This window comes from Lycorma delicatula, chromosome 11, assembly GCF_047948215.1.
Source record: "Lycorma delicatula isolate Av1 chromosome 11, ASM4794821v1, whole genome shotgun sequence".
Taxonomy (NCBI): domain Eukaryota; kingdom Metazoa; phylum Arthropoda; class Insecta; order Hemiptera; family Fulgoridae; genus Lycorma; species Lycorma delicatula.
In genome coordinates, this window is record NC_134465.1 from 1,635,379 (window position 1) to 1,657,325 (window position 21,947).

General features: G+C 30.9%; 1 protein-coding gene across 5 annotated transcripts in view; it reads right to left on the bottom strand.

Annotated features, from left to right (window-relative positions):
• yem (yemanuclein) overlaps positions 1–21,947 on the bottom strand; it is a 182,062-nt gene that overhangs the window by 56,272 nt on the left and 103,843 nt on the right. For all 5 annotated transcript variants that reach the window (XR_012758216.1, XM_075378485.1, XM_075378486.1 and 2 more), the window contains 2 exons: positions 15,255–15,365; positions 11,407–11,586 (listed from right to left, as the gene is read on the bottom strand). Coding sequence is in view for 4 of the 5 variants with exons in the window: in XM_075378485.1 (XP_075234600.1) it covers positions 11,407–11,586; positions 15,255–15,365 (291 nt within the window). In the remaining variant the exon portion in view is untranslated. The remainder of the gene's footprint in view (positions 1–11,406; positions 11,587–15,254; positions 15,366–21,947) is intronic.

Consider the following 21,947-nt stretch of genomic DNA (forward strand, 5'->3'; position numbering starts at 1 on the left):
AAAAAAAAAAAAAAATCAAAGGAATTCTTAACCAGGGCAATCCCTAATTTTAATGCATGGAAGTAAGCAAGATCAGGATTGCGTCATTTGGAAAAGACAAAATCTGAACGTTATCAGTTTAAAATCATTCATATCTCACAACTAGAATACTTCTCCATTATGTCAATACCAAACCTCAATGAACACCCTCCCTACAGCCCAGATCTTGCTTCTTCTGACTTTCAACGGTTTGTGCTGTTCAATAATGCTTTGTGAGGTCACTGGTTTTCCACAGAATTAGACATGCAAGAAGCAATGCAAAAGTGGCTTAGCAACCAACCAAAAACCTTCTTCTTGGAAGGAATATGCAAGCTTATATATTTAATTTTTCTACATAGTTACCTCTCTCTCATTGTGAATGCACTGAACTGAGTGCATTCATAATGAAAGGTAACTATGTAGAAAAATTATATACATGTTGAACCTTTGTGTAAAAAATTATAGAATGAAAAGTAGATAATTTTTGAATTGCCCTCATAAATTACGATGATTAATAAAATGCTGACCATGAGATATAAATGTAACCAATTCATCAGCCTAAAGACTACTGTGAAGAAACTTTTCCCCCAAAAAATATTTTTCAAATAAGTCCCTGAACAAATTTTTTTTAGGTAGGTGTATGTGTTCTATTTATTAACTTTCTGTCATAAATAAAACTAAAGCTAAAAATTTCAAAATAAAGTAGATTTAAAAACAAAACTAAATTAAGTTGGCTCTATATTATTGGAAAAAAAAATTATCAAACTTTATCCTTTAAACAAATAAATGAACCATTAAACAAATAAATACTTAATCGAATCAATATACACCAACTAAACATACTGTTATACAGCTATTCAATTTTACGAAGGTATTTATATCATGGTTACTAAGATATCTTTGGTAAAGCAACTGGTACACCAAATAGACAAAAATAAATTGAATATATTCTTAAATATTAAAGGAAATATGCAATTTTTTTTTCCGTGTGGGAACGCTTTATCTCTGATATGCTATGGCAGCTCAGTTTGTTCACATTAAAGCGTGGTTTTGCCAAAGCATCCAAAGTGCAAGGTGTGCTTATAAGGTTATCACACATATATATATATATATATATATATATCCTCCTCTATGAATCATGAGACCTTGCCGTTGGTGAGGGGGCTTGAGTGCTCAGGGATACAGAGTAGCTGGACCGAAGGTGCAACCATATCGGAGAGGTATCTGTTGAGAGCCAGACTAAGGAATGATTCCTGAAAGAGGGCAGCAGCTCTTTCAGTAGTTGTTAGGGGCGTAAGTCACAATGACTTAAACGGCCATATCAACATCACTCAGTCCTCTGAGTACTGCGCAGCTGAAAGCAATGGAAAACTACAGCTGTTTTTTTTTCCAAGAAAATGTGGCTCTGCATTTTCAAAAGTAATAATGGAGGCGCCTTCCTTGGTAAAATATTCCGGAGGTAAAATAGTCCCCCGTTCGGATCTCCGGGTGGGGACTACTAAGGAAGGGGTCACCAGAAAAGTAAAAAATAACATTCTACGAGTCGGAGCGTGGAATGTTAGAAGCTTAAAAAAGGTTGGTAGGCTAGAGAATTTAAAAAGGGAAATGGATAGGGTAAACGTGGATATAGTAGGAATTAGTGAGGTTCGGTGGGAAGAGGAAGGCGACTTTTGGTCGGGTGACTTTAGAGTAATTAACTCAGCGTCAAATAATGGGCAGGCAGGAGTAGGTTTCGTGATGAACAAGAAAATAGGGAGGAGAGTGGAGTATTTCAAGACGCATAGCGATAGAGTCATTGTAATAAGGATAAATTCAAAACCTAAACCGACAACGATTGTTAACGTCTATATGCCTACAAGCGCCCATGATGATGATGAGGTAGAATGTGTATACGAAGAGATTGATGAAGCAATTAAACACGTAAAAGGAGATGAAAATTTAATAATAGTTGGAGATTGGAATGCAAGCATTGGAAAAGGCAAGGAAGGAAATATAGTGGGTGAATACGGGCTGGGCAAAAGGAATGAAAGAGGGGACCGACTTATAGAGTTTTGCGCGAAGTATAATTTAGTAATTGCCAACACCCAATTTAAAAATCATAATAGAAGAATATACACTTGGAAAACGCCAGGCGATACTGCAAGGTATCAGATAGATTATATCATGGTTAAGCAAAGATTTAGAAATCAACTCGTGGACTGCAAAACTTACCCTGGAGCAGACATTGATAGCGACCATAATTTGGTGATAATGAAATGTAGATTGGGGTTTAAAAACCTGAAGAAAAGGTGTCAGATGAATCGGTGGAATTTAGAGAAGCTTGAGGAAGAGGAGGTAAAGAAGATTTTTGAGGAGGACATCGCAAGAGGTCTGAGTAAAAAAGATAAGATAGAAAATGTAGAAGAAGAATGGGAGAATATTAAAAAGGAAATTCTTAAATCAGCAGAAGCAAACTTAGGCGGAATAAAGAGAACTGGTAGAAAACCTTGGGTTTCAGACGATATATTGCAGCTGATGGATGAACGTAGAAAATATAAGAATGCTAGTGATGAAGAAAGTAAAAGGAACTATCGGCAATTAAGAAATGCTATAAACAGGAAGTGTAAACTGGCGAAAGAAGAGTGGATTAAAGAAAAGTGTTCAGAAGTGGAAAGAGAAATGAACATTGGTAAAATAGACGGAGCATATAGGAAAGTTAAGGAAAATTTTGGGGTACATAAATTAAAATGTAATAATGTGTTAAACAAAGATGGTACACCTATATATAATACGAAAGGTAAAGTCGATAGATGGGTGGAATATATTGAAGAGTTATACGGAGGAAATGAATTAGAAAATGGTTTTATAGAGGAAGAAGAGGAAGTTGAGGAGGATGAAATGGGAGAAACAATACTGAGATCTGAATTTAAGAGAGCATTAAAAGATTTAAATGGCAGAAAGGCTCCTGGAATAGACGGAATACCTGTAGAATTACTGCGCAGTGCAGGGGAGGAGGCGATTGATAGATTATACAAACTGGTATGTAATATTTATGAAAAAGGGGAATTTCCGTCAGACTTCAAAAAAAGTGTTATAGTAATGATACCAAAGAAATCAGGGGCAGATAAATGTGAAGAATACAGAACAATTAGTTTAACTAGTCAAGCATCAAAAATCTTAACTAGAATTCTATACAGAAGAATTGAGAGCAGAGTGGAGGAAGTGTTAGGAGAAGACCAATTTGGTTTCAGGAAAAGTATAGGGACAAGGGAAGCAATCTTATGCCTCAGATTAATAGTAGAAGGAAGATTAAAGAAAAACAAACCAACATACTTGGCGTTTATAGACCTAGAAAAGGCATTCGATAACGTAGACTGGAATAAAATGTTCAGCATTTTAAAAAAATTAGGGTTCAAATACAGAGATAGAAGAACAATTGCTAACATGTACAGGAACCAAACAGCAACAGTAGCAATTGAAGAACATAAGAAAGAAGCCATAATAAGAAAGGGAGTCCGACAAGGATGTTCTCTATCTCCGTTACTTTTTAATCTTTACATGGAACTAGCAGTTAATGATGTTAAAGAACAATTTAGATTCGGAGTAACAGTACAAGGTGAAAAGATAAAGATGCTACGATTTGCTGATGATATAGTAATTCTAGCCGAGAATAAAAAGGATTTAGAAGAAACAATGAACGGCATAGATGAAGTCCTACGCAAGAACTATCGCATGAAAATAAACAAGAACAAAACAAAAGTAATGAAATGTAGGAGAAATAACAAAGATGGACCACTGAATGTGAAAATAGGAGGAGAAAAGATTATGGAGGTAGAAGAATTTTGTTATTTGGGAAGTAGAATTACTAAAGATGGACGAAGCAGGAGCGATATAAAATGCCGAATAGCACAAGCTAAACGAGCCTTCAGTAAGAAATATAAGTTGTTTACATCAAAAATTAATTTAAATGTCAGGAAAAGATTTTTGAAAGTGTATGTTTGGAGTGTCGCTTTATATGGAAGTGAAACTTGGACAATCGGAGTATCTGAGAAGAAAAGGTTAGAAGCTTTTGAAATGTGGTGCTATAGGAGAATGTTAAAAATCAGATGGGTGGATAAAGTGACAAATGAGGAGGTATTGCGGCAAATAGATGAAGAAAGAAGCATTTGGAAAAATATAGTTAAAAGAAGAGACAGACTTATAGGCCACATACTAAGGCATCCTGGAATAGTCGCTTTAATTTTGGAAGGACAGGTAGAAGGGAAAAATTGTGTAGGCAGGCCACGTTTGGAATATGTAAAACAAATTGTCAGGGATGTAGGATGTAGAGGGTATACTGAAATGAAACGACTAGCACTAGATAGGGAATCTTGGAGAGCTGCATCAAACCAGTCAAATGACTGAAGACAAAAAAAAAATATATATATATATATATATATATATATATATATATATATACTGCCTTATAAAATATAAATCCCCACCAAATTTACAAGTTAAATTTTATGAAACCCCAGTTTGTAGGTAGGCTAAAACATGACACTATGTTCTTTTGCTTTGAAGACTACGTGTGAGGTTTGTCATCATCATATGTTGTATAACAAGATACAAATCTTCCCCTGCAATATAGGGTATGCTTTCTTGTTTTTTCTATTTCAGCTCTGTTACAGGTAAACCGGATCAATGATGGCGGTCAAGCGGTCACCCCAAACTTATCCTGGATACACACGTGTCTGGATGATTTAAAATTTAATTTTTCTAAAAAGAAATTTTCACTTGACCAAATAAAAAGATTCAATCAATTTTCAAACCAGCACTCACAAATGCGAAAATTTGATAAAAAATTGTAAGAAACCCAACCATCTCAGTTCCTAATCCAAGAAGACAGCGGGCCACAAAACATGGGACCATTCGAGGTTTAAGACTTGTAAATTATTTACAGCTAGTTTACGGAAAAGGCAGGTTACTGAATAATGAAGATTGGCCTGCCAACACTAAGTGGGAATCTGTTACAATGGAGCCCAGCGAAGATGCCCGAATGAAGGAAGACTACAAACTTCAATTTCACCTTACCTACCACCCACCATCCTTCACCTAATTCTTAGAATTATGGCACCAGCTAGCACATGCGACTCTCTCCAGAAAAGGGAGCGGATTGCTTTCTCCGAACACTAGGGTCCCCGAAAGGTGTATTCCTGCTAGGCTGAAAGGTGCTAGCACAAAAGGACTTCAAGGGACGGATTGAAGGGAAATTATACTGGGAGTATGAAGCTTATATGCACCTAGTTTCCCACGATCCCAGTAAATTACTTCTCATTGATTTAAAGGACCATAACGCAAATACAAACTCTGTCCTAAATAAACACAAACATTTCTATAACTGCCACTAAATAAATAATGACCCACCCGACAACTGAAAGACACAGCAGCAAGGGACATAAACTCCCGCTATCCTTGTATTCTAAAAATAGACTGACAAATAAAAATTACTCAAGTTCTTTAAAAACAAAAAAACTGAATTAACTTTGTTCTAAGAATTAAAAAGTGACCTGAGTGAGAAAAACTGATCTCTGAAGACGAAATCCAGTGTAGGAAAATTTTTAGGAAAAGATCCAATTGGAAAGGTCTCCAAACCAAAATCAGAAAACTTAGAATTAAAATCCAATGATTGGAAGAAAGAAGAAATGATACAGTGAAACAATAACGGAATGTTGAAAAAAGAAAACACAGTATAAGGCAAATTAAGTTGTAATGTATTTCATAGTGGCTAAATTAAAAAAAAACAAATGGTCAAATTAAAAACCACCTCCTTTTACTAAATTCAGTAAAAAAGAATTTTATGTTTATAAATTCCTATAGTTTTATCATAAAATAAATTAAAAACAATTTGCAATTTAAAATGAATGATTTTAGAAATATTTTTTTGTGTAGGAAAAAACTTTCATTATTTTGAGTAAATTTTATATATATGTAAAATCCTGTCACACCCTCTCCCATGCTATATGGTTATTTGTGTTTCTCGTAGCGGTCAATCTTTTTATTTTATGTTTATTAGTCAACTAACTGGAGGCAGGTGCAGTGGCTGTGGTGGGTGAGCCACAGCGCTGTATACCTTGCACCCCTTAAAAAAATTGTTATAAAAAACCCAAAAATGGTATTTGAAAGACCATATCTAATGAATATCTCATTTACTATAGTCAGGATTGGGAAAACTTATTACAATCACTGTTCAAAATTTTTTTTACATTTCTATTCGTTCCCTCTTAAAGTCGAATTTCAAAAATCTAGTAACTGGTTTGACATGAAGATTACTCACTAAAAATCAAGTTGATTTCTTCATTTGTAACCGAGAAATTAGAAAAAACTAGAGTTAAAAAAAATTCAAAAATTAATTTTAACCTTTGAAACTTGGAATGAAACTAAAAAAAGATCTATAAATTGATTTTGATTATTAGATGTTCATAATCAATCAATCAGTAGAAACCCATCTCACACAGTGATAAGACACTCTCAGATCACAATTCATTAAAGTTTGTGCTTCAATTGGCAAATCTGCACACTAGTATGGGTACATATATATATATATATGTTTTTTATAGAGAATGTTTGAGATGAAGTATAGCCACAGACTTTCACAATTATGCCAAGAAACATGGGTAAAAATTCAATTGCCAAAGATGAGATAGTTTTCTTTTTCTTTACCCTGAACAAACAAAAACCCTCTTTATATAATAGTGCAGATATAGATTAATTTATTTAATGTAAATTTAATTCTACTATTATGTAATTTTATTCATTTGATTGTTTCAAATCGTTCAGTTCAAACACTTTTCTCACAGTTCATTAATTCCATTCATTAAAGTTTTTGCTTCAACCGGCAAACTTCCACTACTACATATATAATTTTTTTTTTCTGAGATTGAATATATCCAATAATCTTCTCAGTTATGCCCAGAAACATGGGTAAAAATTTAGTTGCGAAAGATCTGGTAGTTTTTTGTTTATCCTGAACAAACAAAAACCCTCTTCCTCTTTATGTAATAGTACAGATGCACAGATAAAGGAGAGAATAACTTAAAGTATAAATAAATAAATAGTTTTAATAGAGGTTTTTATCATGACTGTATATATATATATATATATATATATATATATATATATATATGTGTGTGTGTGTGTGTGTGTGTGTGAAGACGCTATAGGGACAAATTCCCTGAAGGAAACTAAAATAATAAACTTCCTAGTGATAAAGCTCATTGCACAGAACAATGAGCTTTATCACTAGGAAGCTTTATCCTTGGCTATACCATGTGTTGCTAAAAGGGTTTATTTGTTTCTAACACTATATAACTGACTAGCAAATGGTTTTTTAACGAGGTAGGTTTAATGAGTACACACAACAAACAAACACACACACAATATGTAAAATGTATAGTCAGTGTGGTTGTACTTTATATTTCATCAGATATCTGGAATTATTTTTTATTTTTGTTTTAATTTTCATCTAGAATCTTTTTCACTTATTTTGGATTAAAATAAATACTAGTTAATATAATGTTATAAATGTAACAGTCACTATTCACTCTTTCAGTACCCATCAGATCCTAAAAGTTATTATTATAAATGTTTAAATCCTTTTTAATTTTATTAGTCATTTGATAACAGATTTAATAAATAAAATTTAAAAAAAATAGAAATGTATTTGCACAATTTTATTTCAAAACGTATATAACTTCATATTCTTAATTTTCATGGTTTTACTTTGATGGAATTCAGTTAACTACACCCATCTCAGGAATGGTCAGCCTGATTATGTATAAGACTACACTTCATATATATGTTGTAGATATCATCCTCATCACATTGGGTCACAAGTTTGAAACAGATTGAAACATACACATTATAAATAGAAATTTCAAAAAATCTTTAAAATTATCGACCTGCTTGTTATGGTTAACATTTTAGCTGTTTCATCACGAAAGGTTTGAATTCAATTACAGTTAAAGATGGATAGTTTCCAATTAAAACTTTTCACCCACAATAACGAGCTGTTTTACTAAACTTCTAGTGTGAACTCATTACATAGACTAACATACAAGAGGTATAATAAAACAAATGCCATTTTATAGTCGTAGATTCCCTTATGAGTTATTATACCAAATATAAAAAATTATAAGTATTAGAAAAATATACTGCCTGAATTGTTAAAAAATTTTTAAGAAATAAAGCTTGGATTAGTACAATACAATAGAGCTTTAAGATCAAATGATTAATTTTCGTTTCATACCTCTAGCTCAGAAAGAAATTGCAAAGCTAAATATATGTATGCTGGCACCATAAGTGAAACGACTAGCACTAGATAGAGAATCTTGGAGAGCTGCATCAAACCAGTCAAATGACTGAAGACAAAAAAAAAAAAAAAAAAAAAAAAAGGCACCATAAGTAAAAAATTGCTTACCAAGTTCAAGTAAGAATAAGTTTAGCCCAACAAAATAACATTAAAATATTAAATATTTTTATTGAATATATCAGAACTAAATTTAAAAGAAAAAAGTGGATTATGAAATGAGGTAACAAATAAATGAAACAATTACACTAAGAAATAAATTGTAAATGAAGTGACAAAACAAAAAACATATGAATGTGATGAAAAATTATATTAAATTGAAATACGTAAGATTCAGATTAAAAATCTATATTTATATACTTTCTTTTAGTATTAAGTACAAATAGATTAGAATGGTGGTTCCCAAACTTTCCGAGTTACGGCATCTTTTTTCAATTAAAATTTTTCCATGGTGCCCTACCCTAAGTAAAAGTATGCTACTTGTAAATAAGATATAAAAATAAATAAAACTCATGTAGCTTCCATTATTATCTTACTTTTTTTTACTTTATTAACATTAAATTGATAATTATAAATGTCTTGGTTCAATTAATTATGAAGTTTGCACAATATTTCACGGCAACCCTGTGAAGAGGCCGCAGCTTCCCAGGGTGCCACAGTGCACAGTTTGGGAATCACTGGGTTAGAATATACATTAGTAAAATGTTAATGGAGGCGGACAGGTGCTTTGCACTTTTGCCTAGTTAACTGCAATGTAAATGTAATTTTTTGCCATCATCTTATTCACCATGGCATTTATATTAACTTAGAAACAACTGATATGCATTTAGTGTATAGTCTTGCACATTGCAATACTTTTGAGGTAAGACGGCTATATCAGAAACACTTTCCCAATTGAGCGTTATCTTCTCACACAATGTTTTAATCCATTCATGCATGATTAAGACAAAGGAATCTTAAAACCTGAAAAACATGGTAAATCAGGATAACCATGTCCAATATGTACATCTGAATTGAAGGAGGGTGTGGTGATAAATGAAATATCTAACCATTGTAGAAAAAGAACTACAGAATTGGTCTTAAAGTTCCATGATAGTAATGCAATCGTTTGGAAGGTTTTGCGTGAGCGGCAACTGAATGTCTACCACTTTCAGCAAGCAAGCTATTTTACTTTGAGATTATATTCACCACGTCCAGCCAATGGCTTCAAAAATGTACTAATACAAATTTTTTGAATAACTTCTTTACTGATGAAGCCAAATTTACAAGATCGCCAATTCTTAACACCCACTGGTCAATTGAAAACCCTCAAGCCACTTCAGAGAACCGTCACCAATATCAGCTTTCTGTAAATGTTTGGGCTGGTATTCTGGCTGATGAGTTATTTGTTTGAAACGCTCAGTGGTACAAGATATCTATATTTCTTGATGAACTTATTTTCCAATTTTACTTGAAGATTTGTCACTAAACACATCCAAAAAAAATGTGATTTAAGCTAAGTAAGGCTCCGGCTAGTTACAGATTACAAGTTTGAAATCACCTACATGAAACATATCCAAATAGATAGATTGGTTAAGAAGGTCCAGTAGCACGGCCAGCAAGGTCTTTCGATTTCAATCTTTTAACTATAGGGCCACTTAAAGACAGTTGAATACGAAACCCCTGTGGATATCTCAGCAGAATTGTGCACAAAAATTCTAAATGGGATTGAGAGGATTCGTTAAGACACCCGTTGGCATCTTTGAAAAAGTCCAGCAGTCAATGGAAAAACACCCAGATCCACGTATTTTGATTGAGAGCCACCATTTTAACAGGTGATGCAGTTCTTTTATTAATATTTTATTATCTGATACAATAATCTATTGTTGCTAAATAAATTTTAATTGAAAAAACTGTTTAACAACCAATCTGTTTATTAAATTAAAAATTTGTAATGCAAATTATTTTTCAATATTATTCAATTATTATAATTTATTACATAATGACATTAATAAAATTATTCCAGTTGAGATCGTGTCGAGTTATTTAATTTTATTCGGGAGGAAATGAAAACTGGTTTTTTTAATCTAGTGACACTTCAAGGATTTCTAGCATAATTTTGTTATTTATGAACAAATTTGAATAAATAAGATGTCATTTTCTTAACGTTGGTGTCATACAACACTTATTTTTTATAACATTTAAATTAACCAGCGATTGTAAAAGTATTAACAATTATAACATTTACATAGCCGCCACTTTGAAATGGATTGATAGACCAGGTTATTATTTTTACACAAGTAAAATTCTAGATACCCTAGGAGTATATGAAATTCAGCTCAAAGCGATTAACTATTCCTGAGAAATAAATCTTTATATGTAATTAGCATATAACCTGTAGTCAAGTGTTACATGAAAGAAGTAAAATTAGCAAAAAACTTTAAATTTTATATAAATTTTGGTACTTAGGCTGTATGGATCTTTTTTAAGAGAATAGATGCTATTTGAAACTTCTAATGAATAATATTCTAAGCAAGATTTATATACAATACATAACAATAAAACTGGTTTCTATAAAAACTGTAATTTTTAAAATATGCTAAAAAAAAATCATTGACATCTTTACACAAACATCTTCTTCTACCTTAGAAAATAATATTTAGCTAACTAACTAGCAACTTTATTTTATTTATTTTTTGTGACATTTATTACATAAGAAACAACTCATCTAAAATTTTTTTCTGTACATTTTTCTTGAAGAGTGAATGATTTTCAAAATTGAAAAACTACCATGCTGGATATGATATATATGGATTTTAATTATTCAAATGTTGTCATTACTTACAAAGAAATTCCGATTTAATAGTGAAAGAATTTAGCTCCATTCTTTAAGATATACCATAATTCTTTAAAGTACACCATAAATGAAACTACTTCCTACAAAATGTGTGCAAGAATTACTAATCTGGAAGCAAAACTCAAATATTAAAAACAAAATGATAATTCTATCAAACAGTATTAAAATACATAAGAGCCAATCACATTTCAAAACTATAAAAATATCTATAAGTAATCACACTTACTGCATTTGCAGTTCTCCAGCTTCACGAAGTAATATTGCTGTCTTCATCCAACCTGGTGGCCAAAGAGATTGAACTTTACTAGTAAGGAATGATGATATATAAAGATCCCTACTCTCTCTACGTGGATTCTTTATTAAATAACACTGATTACGAAGCTCTATCAATTCACGAACATAAATTCTGAAACCAGAAATACATGATAGTGTTATAATAATAATAATAAATTCTGTAAAAGAGATATTATATTAATTTATTATTTCTATTAGTGGCAAAAGTATGACCTGCAACTGGAAAGCAATTTAGAAGGGAAAAATGTTTATGGATGCTATAATTATGTAGTGCATGCACTACACCTAATTTGTATGATTAATATAGTCCAAATCACTTGTAATCATATTTATACACAATGTTGTCATACTTCACTAAAAGAAATAAATAAATAATTCCCAAAACTACATCTTATATGACGTTAAATTATATCCAATTTAAAACCAGGTAAGGATTTGTAAATATTTAAGTTTATCTTTAGAGTAACATAAAAAATCAAATTAAAAAATGATACAGTACTATTAGTTTATCATTATTATCATAAATGTACTAACTTAAAAATCAAAAAAATGTCTTTCCTCATATCCCTAACTTATCCTGCTGTGTTACTTCAGTCATAAGTTCTGTTGTTACAATTAAAGAATTCTAAACCTTATATTTATTTGCGACTAAACATTTATTCATTGAACAAAAATATTTAAAAACAAATTGCATACCTTTGGTTGCAAAATCATAATAGGAAAGACCTATAATTAAATAACTATTTTCTGCTAATTTTCAAACAAGTATGTAAAGATAACTTGATAGCCTGTCTCTTTAATGCATAATTATAGATGTTCCACCATCATCTTTTGTCAAGTGACTTGTCCCTTATATGAACTCAGTCTCCAACTGGTCCTTTTCCATGGCTATTCTTGCTTCTGTACTCAATAGATTGTCTTTTTACTATATATATATTTTTTTATATAAATAAAAATCAAATAATGGATATTTTTTAGAGTAATATAATTTTGAATTGAAATAAAACATATAAAAAGGTAAGTTTGAGGCCAATTTTGTTTTTATCTGAAAGAGAACTTTCTGACATTTAAGTTTTGAAAATAATTTCTGGCATATGTCTACTACGACTAGCTTTGATGAACCAGATTCTATCAGTCCAATTTTGAACCACTTTTTCAAGTAATTTGGGACGTATTTTGTTAAAACATGAGTTATGTTTGCTTCCAAAGCGATCAATTGTTGCTGGTTTATCAGCATAAATCAGAGACTTCAGATATCCTCAAAGAAAATAATCCAATGGCATTAGGTCACACGATCTCTGAGGCCAATTTACTGGATCATTTTGTGAAATAATTTTGTTGTTAAATCGTGGTTTCAATAAATTGATTGTTTTGGTAGCAGTGAGGTGTGGCACCATTCCCTTAAACCAAAATTGTTGCAGGTCGATGTCGTGCAAATTTGGAAACAAATAATCACTGATCATTGATCTGTAATGATCATCATTGACAGTAACGTACACTCTGGCCTCATCTTTAAAGAAATAAGGACCAACGATGCCTCCAGCATGTAACCCACACCATATAGTGGATTTTTCAGGATGCAAGGGATATTTGTAAATTTCCTGAGGACTGCTCTTACTACATATATGATAATTGTGCTTCTTGACAACCATTTAACCAGAAATGAGCTTTGTCACTGAACAAAATTTTTTGATAAAAAGTGGATCAGTTTCCAATAGATTTAGGCACCATTCACTAAACAAACGATGCTTATTATGGTCCTTCGGCTTTAGTTATTGCACCAATTGCATTTTGTATGGATGTAGAATAAGATCTTTACGTAGAATTTTTCATGCAGTGGATGGACTAAGTCCAAGTTGTTGAGAATGGCGATGAATAGACACATTTGAAACTTCTTCAACACTCACTGACAGCATTGATATTTTCATCTGTATGTACAGATCTTGTTGGATTTTCACTGAGTAGAGTAAATCTTTTTCAAAATTTATCAATAGTTCAACGAATAAGTCGCTTTAATGGACGATTTATGTGCACCATAAAAATTACAAAGTGCTCTTTACATTTGGCGAACAGAACATTGATTTTGGAAATATATTTCCACAATTTGTAAACGTTGTTGCAGCGTCAGTTTTTCCATGATCATTTGCCAATGTTCACTGATCTGAAATGACAAAATAAAATGTCATCAAAACAAAACAAACGACAGCTATCTCCATCACTCTCAAAAAAACACCTGTTACATATTACAATGTATATATTTCTGATTTCCAAAAAAATATTTTGCCATCAAAAATCAGATTACTCCTTATACTTCACATTGGTGGGATCATGAGTTACAGTACTCGTAAATGGATAAATATAATAACCAACTAACAAAAAAATTACTAAATTATTGTTGCTAACAGCTGGCTATTGATTGAAATAACCAAGCTATGCAAGCACCATCTGTTTACATAGTAATAATATATAGGTGGCAAATTCAAATCAAACTTTACTTTAAATACATGTCACATATTTTATTTAAAAATTTTTAATGACAGACATACAAAAAGATTTAGATTCCACTTTAAAGGATCTTATTTTCATTGGTAAAAAAGTGGGCTGTTAAATATAGAAGAAGGGTAGAAAAGCGGATGTGGTCATACATCGATTCAAGATTATGAATGCTCAGAGGCCTAAAAATTGCTACAACTGATGAAGTCCTCAGAAAAACCCACAATGCTATATTAAATGATCCTCAACATACGGTATGAGAGCTTGCTGACATTGAAAATCATCATCTCAAAAAAATCTGACATCTCAATACACTGTGTCCACTACATTTCACACAATGTTTTGGGTATGAAAAAGCTTTCTACTCCATGGGTGCCAGATTTTTTAACAATTGACTGAATACTTTTCAAGGGTTTTTAAATTTATTTAAATGACTGTTTAGACTACTTAAACATGTTTTCACCACTATAAACCAGAAACCAAACAGTGGGTGAAAGCAAGTGAAAATGCACTTAAAAAAAGCAAAACGGTTCCATCTGCAGGAAAAGTCATGTTACATTTTTTATTTTATTTTCATGGTGGGTGTTCATTTACTACCTGAAAAAAGGCAGGACCATCACTGGGACCTGAAAAACAAAAAAAAAATCTCTGAAAAATCTTATGTTTTCTTAGCCTGAACAAGAACCTTCTGAACCGTTTATAGATACATTTGAAATCTTTTCAAGTATATTGTACTTTAAATAAAGTTTACAAATTTCCCTACTCATAGATAAAACTAAATTAAAACTATTAAAAAATGACAAAGATATGGGTTGTAAAGAGATTATATCATTTTGTAGGAACTGCTAATCAGAAAAATCAAAGCCTGTATTAACTGCATCAACTTCTTGTATTTTTCTTCAGGAAGACATATCTGTTAACCTAACATATCAGTGATTAGGAGAGTGGACAGACAGTATTTCTGCAATGTTATAAGGATTCTGTTAAAAACCCATCATACATTTTTTAAGGATTCAATAATTTCTACATTAAAAATATACCTTGGACGACTGATAAGAGAAATGACTGACATATAAGCTAAGCTTACCAGTTCAGTGAAAATGCATAAATAAATATTTTGTCTTCAGTCACCTAACTGTGCGATCTTCACTTCTTTCGATTTTGCATCAATACCCTAATACTGAAAATACATCTCACATTTTTTTCCCTTTAACTTCCCTGCTCTCTAAAGTAGCATATAACGTCAAAAAACAAAATCCTATTTATTTTTTTAAATTTTGGTCTTACCGCATTTCATCATTCCATACAAATTTTCTTCGTGGAATTTTAGAGCTAACTGCATCAATTTTTCCACTGTATTTACTGGCTGCATCAAAACTCGGTGGCTCATCAGATGACCTAAGACAAAAATACACAATAAATATATTACAACTAAAAATTAACATAATTGTAAATTTATTGTAAACTATTATGATTTTATAAATTACAAATTTATTTCATAAATTATGGAGTTACAATAATTTATGGTTTTATAAAGAAAAAAAAAATTGAATTTATTATCAACTTGAATAATAATTATTCCAGTAAATATGTAAAAATAGGCCAATTTAGAAACAGGGTTCAATAAAAACAGTAGGTGAGAGAAATTTTTTAAGAAAATTCTGTACTGCTAAATGAGGTGGCTAAAGAATTTTGAGAAACAGTAAAAATGAAAAGAGTTTTTGGCTGTTTTAAAATTTTTTAAATGGAAAAACTTGTTTATATCTCCCAAAGTTTCCTCCTCTTTTAATTTTTATCTCTTCAAAAAGAAATACAATTTTGTTTTAAGTTTTTGAGAAAGGGGTTTAGAATAAGTTTATTTGAAAAAAAAGAAGGAAAACCCATTTGCAAAAAAAGTATTTCCTTCTAATTATTTATAGCTTCCTTTGACAGCTACACATTTTTGTTAATGTACATAAAGACTTTGAAAGTATTCCAAGAATCCATTTATAAAATCCTTCTTCAGATAGAACTGCTGAATTAATGACAAAACTGAGAACTTACTTGTTAATTTTCCTTTAATAATCAATCTCAAAAAAAAAAGGAAAAAAAAGTTGAACCAAATTTGGAGTGTAGTGAATATTCCAGTAACACATGTTGTGCCTTACAAGGCTCTTCTTGATCAGCATTGATCATATGCTGGCGTCATTTTAAAACAACCTGTTGACATGTACGATGCATTTTAGATTATCGTACTTTGGAAAAGATTGTCACAATATCCCACTGATATTCCAAATTTCATCTTTATTTTAACTTTTTATAATTTACCTCTTATTTTTTAATGTTACTTTTAAATATGGTAGTACTTAATGAACCTTTACATTAAAAAAAATGTAACAGATTTTCTTCTATCACTTTGTTTTTGTCATTTATCAAACTAGATATGCATCAGCTACAAACATTATCCTCAATCTTAACTAGGACACACAGAAACTATTATTATTATTTTAACAAACAAACAAACACTACTGAATAGTAGTGTTTGTTTCTTTATTACCATTTCACCATATGCTTTTTTCAAGCAACAGTAACATTTCTGATCAATATTTGAAGCAAATATAGGTTGTCTGAAAAGTATTGAGCCTTTGGAGGCCAAAATTGAAATACATTTATTGCTATTGGAAAATAACATTATGAGGCCATAATCTTTCGATGACCTCTGCCATTTTTCGGCAACACCATAATCCTGTAGAACTTCTGTGGTTTTCTAAGTCCTCTTTTGAGACTAACATAACACCATTCAGGGTGTTCTGCAGAGACTGAAACAAATGATAGTTTGATCATCAGACTATCATTTAAAGGATGCATTAAAACCATTAGGATATTAAAGGATAGTTTAAAACCTCCCAGTCAAGTTCTCTCAATTTCTGATGAGCTGTATGCATTGTCAGTGTGGTATGCAACACACTTTCTATTGACTAGTTCAGGCCGTTTCTTTTGAATTGCTAGGTACAATTGTGCTACTTGTTAACAACACAGATCTGAGTCTATCGTTCTGCCTGGCAGCAGCAGCTGATGATGCACGATGCCCTTCCAATCCCACAAAACGCACACAGTATAAACACACCCCTTCCTGGAAATCAAAGTGGGCTTCACCACAGACTGTAGAGCTTCTCCCTGCTTCAAGCACAATTTTTTTCCCACATTGTCATAGGTTATCCACTTTTCATCACTTGTTATCAACCACTTCAGAAATGCCTCGATTTTATTACATTTTAGTCGAGATTCACACAGAGAAATTCGATTGAGTAAAATTTTCTGACTCAGATCACATGGCAACCAAACATTGAGCTTCTTTTTGTAGCCAGCTTTCTCCAAACGGTTTAACACTGTTTGATAATAGATGTTTAGATAATTGGCCATGTCATGACTGCTTACATGCATGTCTTGCTCGGATTTGCCAGAAAATGCTAATGCTATCTTGTGTACAAAAGGCTCACTACTTTTTAAACTACCCTATTAGTCTAGTGGTTAAATTCATCATTGCAAAATCAGCTGATTTTCAAAGTTGAGTGTTCTAAGTTTCAAGTTCTTGTAAAAGCAATTGCTTTTATATAGATTTGAATGCTATATTGTTGATACTGGTGTTCTTTGATGGTTAGGTTTCAATTAACCACATGTTAGGAGTGGTTGACTTGAGTCTGTTTCAGACTACATGTATATTCTTACACTACTCTACATAAGGCCTGGAAAGTCAGTAGCAGTAATTATATTTGCCCCTATTGTATATACAAACAAACAAACAAACATACATACATACATACACACACACACACACACACACACACACACACACACACACACACACACACACACACACACACACACACACAGACAGACAGACCCAGCAGTAGTGTGGTAAACTGGTTGGAGATATATATATATATATCAGATATACATATATACATATGTATATGTTTCAGATATATATATATATATATCTGAAACAAAACCCAAGACTTGACATATACATGTACAATCATAAAATGACAAATATTTTAAATTGTGATGTTGTCCAATGCATGTTCTACAATCACACAGCAGTTTCTATTTATAAAGAGGTAAAGAACTTTTACTTGTGCTGTGATACCCTTTGTAGGATAGAATAATAATAAACTATACATGGCTGAATTATTTTCATTTCAGTAAAGTTTAAGTTTTATAAACATTTGGATGTAAAGTGTTCCACAATATAAGTTGGGAAGAATTTTAAATTAAAATCATAACTATTTAATCCTTACACTGCACTGAATTTATTACATTTTGAAGTTTTGGCTAAATCTTCTTTTTTAGATTACCTCATAAATTGTTTAACATAAATAAGAATAAATCTTAATTTGAATTTAACTAATTTTGACAATTTAAGGAAACATAATGACAGAAAAAAAAGATTACAAGTAATTAGCAATTTATATCAATTTTTATTAATTCTTCATTTGAATGAAGGCATGTTCAGACGATAGTACCTTCTTCCAGACACAAACCACGATTATGCATTATCCCATCGGCCTATAAAAGGATAATTATACATAGGTGACAATTTGAAATAGGATCAGATCACTGAAGTATTGTACCGTCACTGTTTTTGAAAATGGTGACCAAAAGAGGTTGAATCTTATTTATTTAATTTAAATAAGTAATTATAACATATTTCAAAACAAATATAAAACATAATTTTTGGGAAGATATATATATTTATTAAAAATAAAAAAATACATTTTAGATAACTTAATTCTCAAACTAAATTAAATGAATGAATAAATGAAGTATGAGTATGAATACAATTATTTTAATGACAAAAAAATATAATTTGCAGAAAAAAAGGGAATATACCAACACCTTGACACATGAAACTAGAGAAAAGACATTAGTTAAGAATATGCAACACAAAAGAATAAAGCAATCACAAAAAAGTCCATCTGTAACTTGGCAAAAAGACAGTATCTAACAACTAAATTTTAACACAAAGAACAGCTAAATAATTTTATCTTAATTTATTTTTTGATCACTTCTTTGTAGTGCCCTCTTGAAAACCATTTACTTTTTTCTCAACAAATGATTAATTGGTTTCTCAGTATGAAAATCCAGATTGTATCAATAACTGAATCCACAACACTTCAATTTACCACTCTTACTGAAACAATTTGTAATACTAGAGTATTCTTTGATTGATTAAAATGAGTTAAAAAAAATCCCTTTCGGCATGCTGGAAAGCGGAGGTAGATTTCACCGGTGCTAAGTAGGGGATAAAAAAAATTTCCTCCTTAAAGTTAAGAAAAACTTCACATTTATTCAATATGACAATGGTTGCATGTGAAAAAAAAGTTTCACATGTTTAGCATACGCCAAGCCCCATCTTACAATTCCAGTAATATTTTGGTAATCCCTTTCCGTAAGGGTTATTAGAGACAAAAATTTTAGGTAGTGTTTAGAGGACTAATGACCACTTTAAACCAATTAAATACTGTGCCTGTTAAGAGAGGTATGATTGTTTTTTTGTCTTTGAAACTCCATTCTTTCTATCCCCTGGACCAATGGTTGGTATTATAAAAAAACTTTACTTAGTAGATTAGTTTTAGGCCCTTACCCAAAGAATAGTAGGAACTTTAAACGAATTCTATATTTTACTTAATAATAAAGTTATAGCAATATTTTGTTTTTAGAAAAAGCCACCCCATTTCCACATCCATGGTCCAATTTTGGCAGTTAATGAACTTTATCAAGATTTTGGATAAAGTTATTTTTGGGAAAAAAATTTGAAAGTGACTGGCACAAAATTACGGCAGTTATCGTGTCCACAAAAAGTGAAATATATATACATATATAACATATAAATTTTTGAGCTGACAGTGGTGTTGGGGTCTGGGGGATGTGAAATGCGAAGATATGACAAATGTTCGGAACAGCTTTCTAATGAAATCTACCTGAGACAAAATACAACTGCTAGTGTTCTTCAGTCATCTGTGTATGCTCCCATATGTATTAGCTCGATACAGATCCATTATGGGTGAAGTAATTTTGGTTTATGATCCTGCAGACTGTAAAATAGTTTGTTATCTTTTTTTTTGAATGCAAGATATGTGAAACCAGCCAAGATTTATCGACAGATCAGAGAAATTTATGGTGAAATTTAAGTAAGTAATAAACTGGTAAAAGAGAGTGAATCAAACAATTTAATAAAGGACAAGAAAACATAATTGAGACAGAGAATGTGAAACCAATTTTTTTTTAATAGATGATTAATTCACCATGAGATTTTAAAATTCAGTAAAAAAGGACAATCAAATTTCAATTTTCAAGACTTCCACATTTCTTTTCAGCTGAGAGAATCATGCTGCATACAGAGATTAATTCCTACCTATGAACCATGTTTCTACCTAAACTTTGATGTAATCACACAACACTGCTATTGAATGATGCCATATTATAAAACAAAAATTAAAAATAATTATACAAAAGTTCACACATTGATGGGGTAGCATCTATTTGAGTTACACCTGAAAGATTCTGGTTTTAAATACTGGTTAGCTTGATATTTTTTACATTCTAAAAAACTCATACTTCACAATTACAAAAAAAAAAATTATAGTAAATTAATCGGGCACCACACTATATTTCTATAAAAACATTATTTTAAATACAACTTTTGTTGCATTTAGGTTGGATCCTAGCAAAAATTGTAAACATTATTTCTTATAAAAGGTGGTTCAACAATAAACATTTGTAATATCTCAAGGAATAGCAATCTCATAAAATCAAACGACGTGAAGTAACAACACAATGCCAATTACCAAAGTCGTGTTTAGTAAATTGTTTCCTGTAATCACATAAAACAATGCTGCAGTTTTTCTTCAGTGAAACAGACTTCATAATATATTTAAAAGAAAAACCTCATCTATTATCTTCTTTTAATTTCACCAACTTTTAAATTTATCTTTAAATATCAACATTTTATTTTGCTAAAATAAAACAAAATGTAAATGATACTAACTGATATTTAAGAAGCTTTTGTCAGTTTTTCAAAACAGTTTCCTATTTTTCAATGTACATTTTTAATTGCATTCAATATTTTTTAAATTAACACAAAAAAACAACACAAATATAAATATATTAAAATTTCAATATTTACTAAATTAAAAAAAAAAAAGCTATATACAGTATGTCTCATATAATAAATCTTAATGTAATAAAGCACAAGACAGGTATCATAAAGTAATTTACTATTATAATTACAATAAAGAAGTACATAAATAAAAATTTAATAACCCTTTATCATAAAAAATATAAACAATACATAATAGATTTCACACCCTTCTAGTTACAGATGGACCATTGATTTAGAAATAAAAGCAACAGAAGGAATTTTCATTGATACATGTAATAGAATAATGCAGCTTTAAAAGAGTACATCTATCTAAAACAGATTGAAAAGAAACGCTAAGAAATTTAAAGCCAAGGTGTATATGATAGGAAATGTGTGGAAAGCATGGAAATTATAATTTAATTTATAATTAATTAACTCATAAAAATACACCTATTTAAATCCTAGCAGTAATACTAAAATAATTAATAGTAGAATGTATTTTTCAAAGTAAATAACAAATTTTGCTTATTTCAACATTTATAAGTTTATGAATACTGTTAAAATATCATCAGTCAAAGATGATATTTGGTTTTTTTTTTAATATAAATTTTAAATAAATCTAATGTAACCTGAATATAATAAAAATTCTTTCCTCATGTAAACTAAAAAAATCAAAGATCACTCCAGACTGCAGGAAGCATTAAGAATTAAAAAAAAAAACCTTGCGATTTAAAAAAAAAGTGAATAGTCTTTCAAAAATTTATTCCTTGTTAATGAAGTATTAAACAATTTTGTTGAATTTCACTGAAACGGATAAGAAAATACTAGGATTAACTTACGAGAATCTTTCTAACACC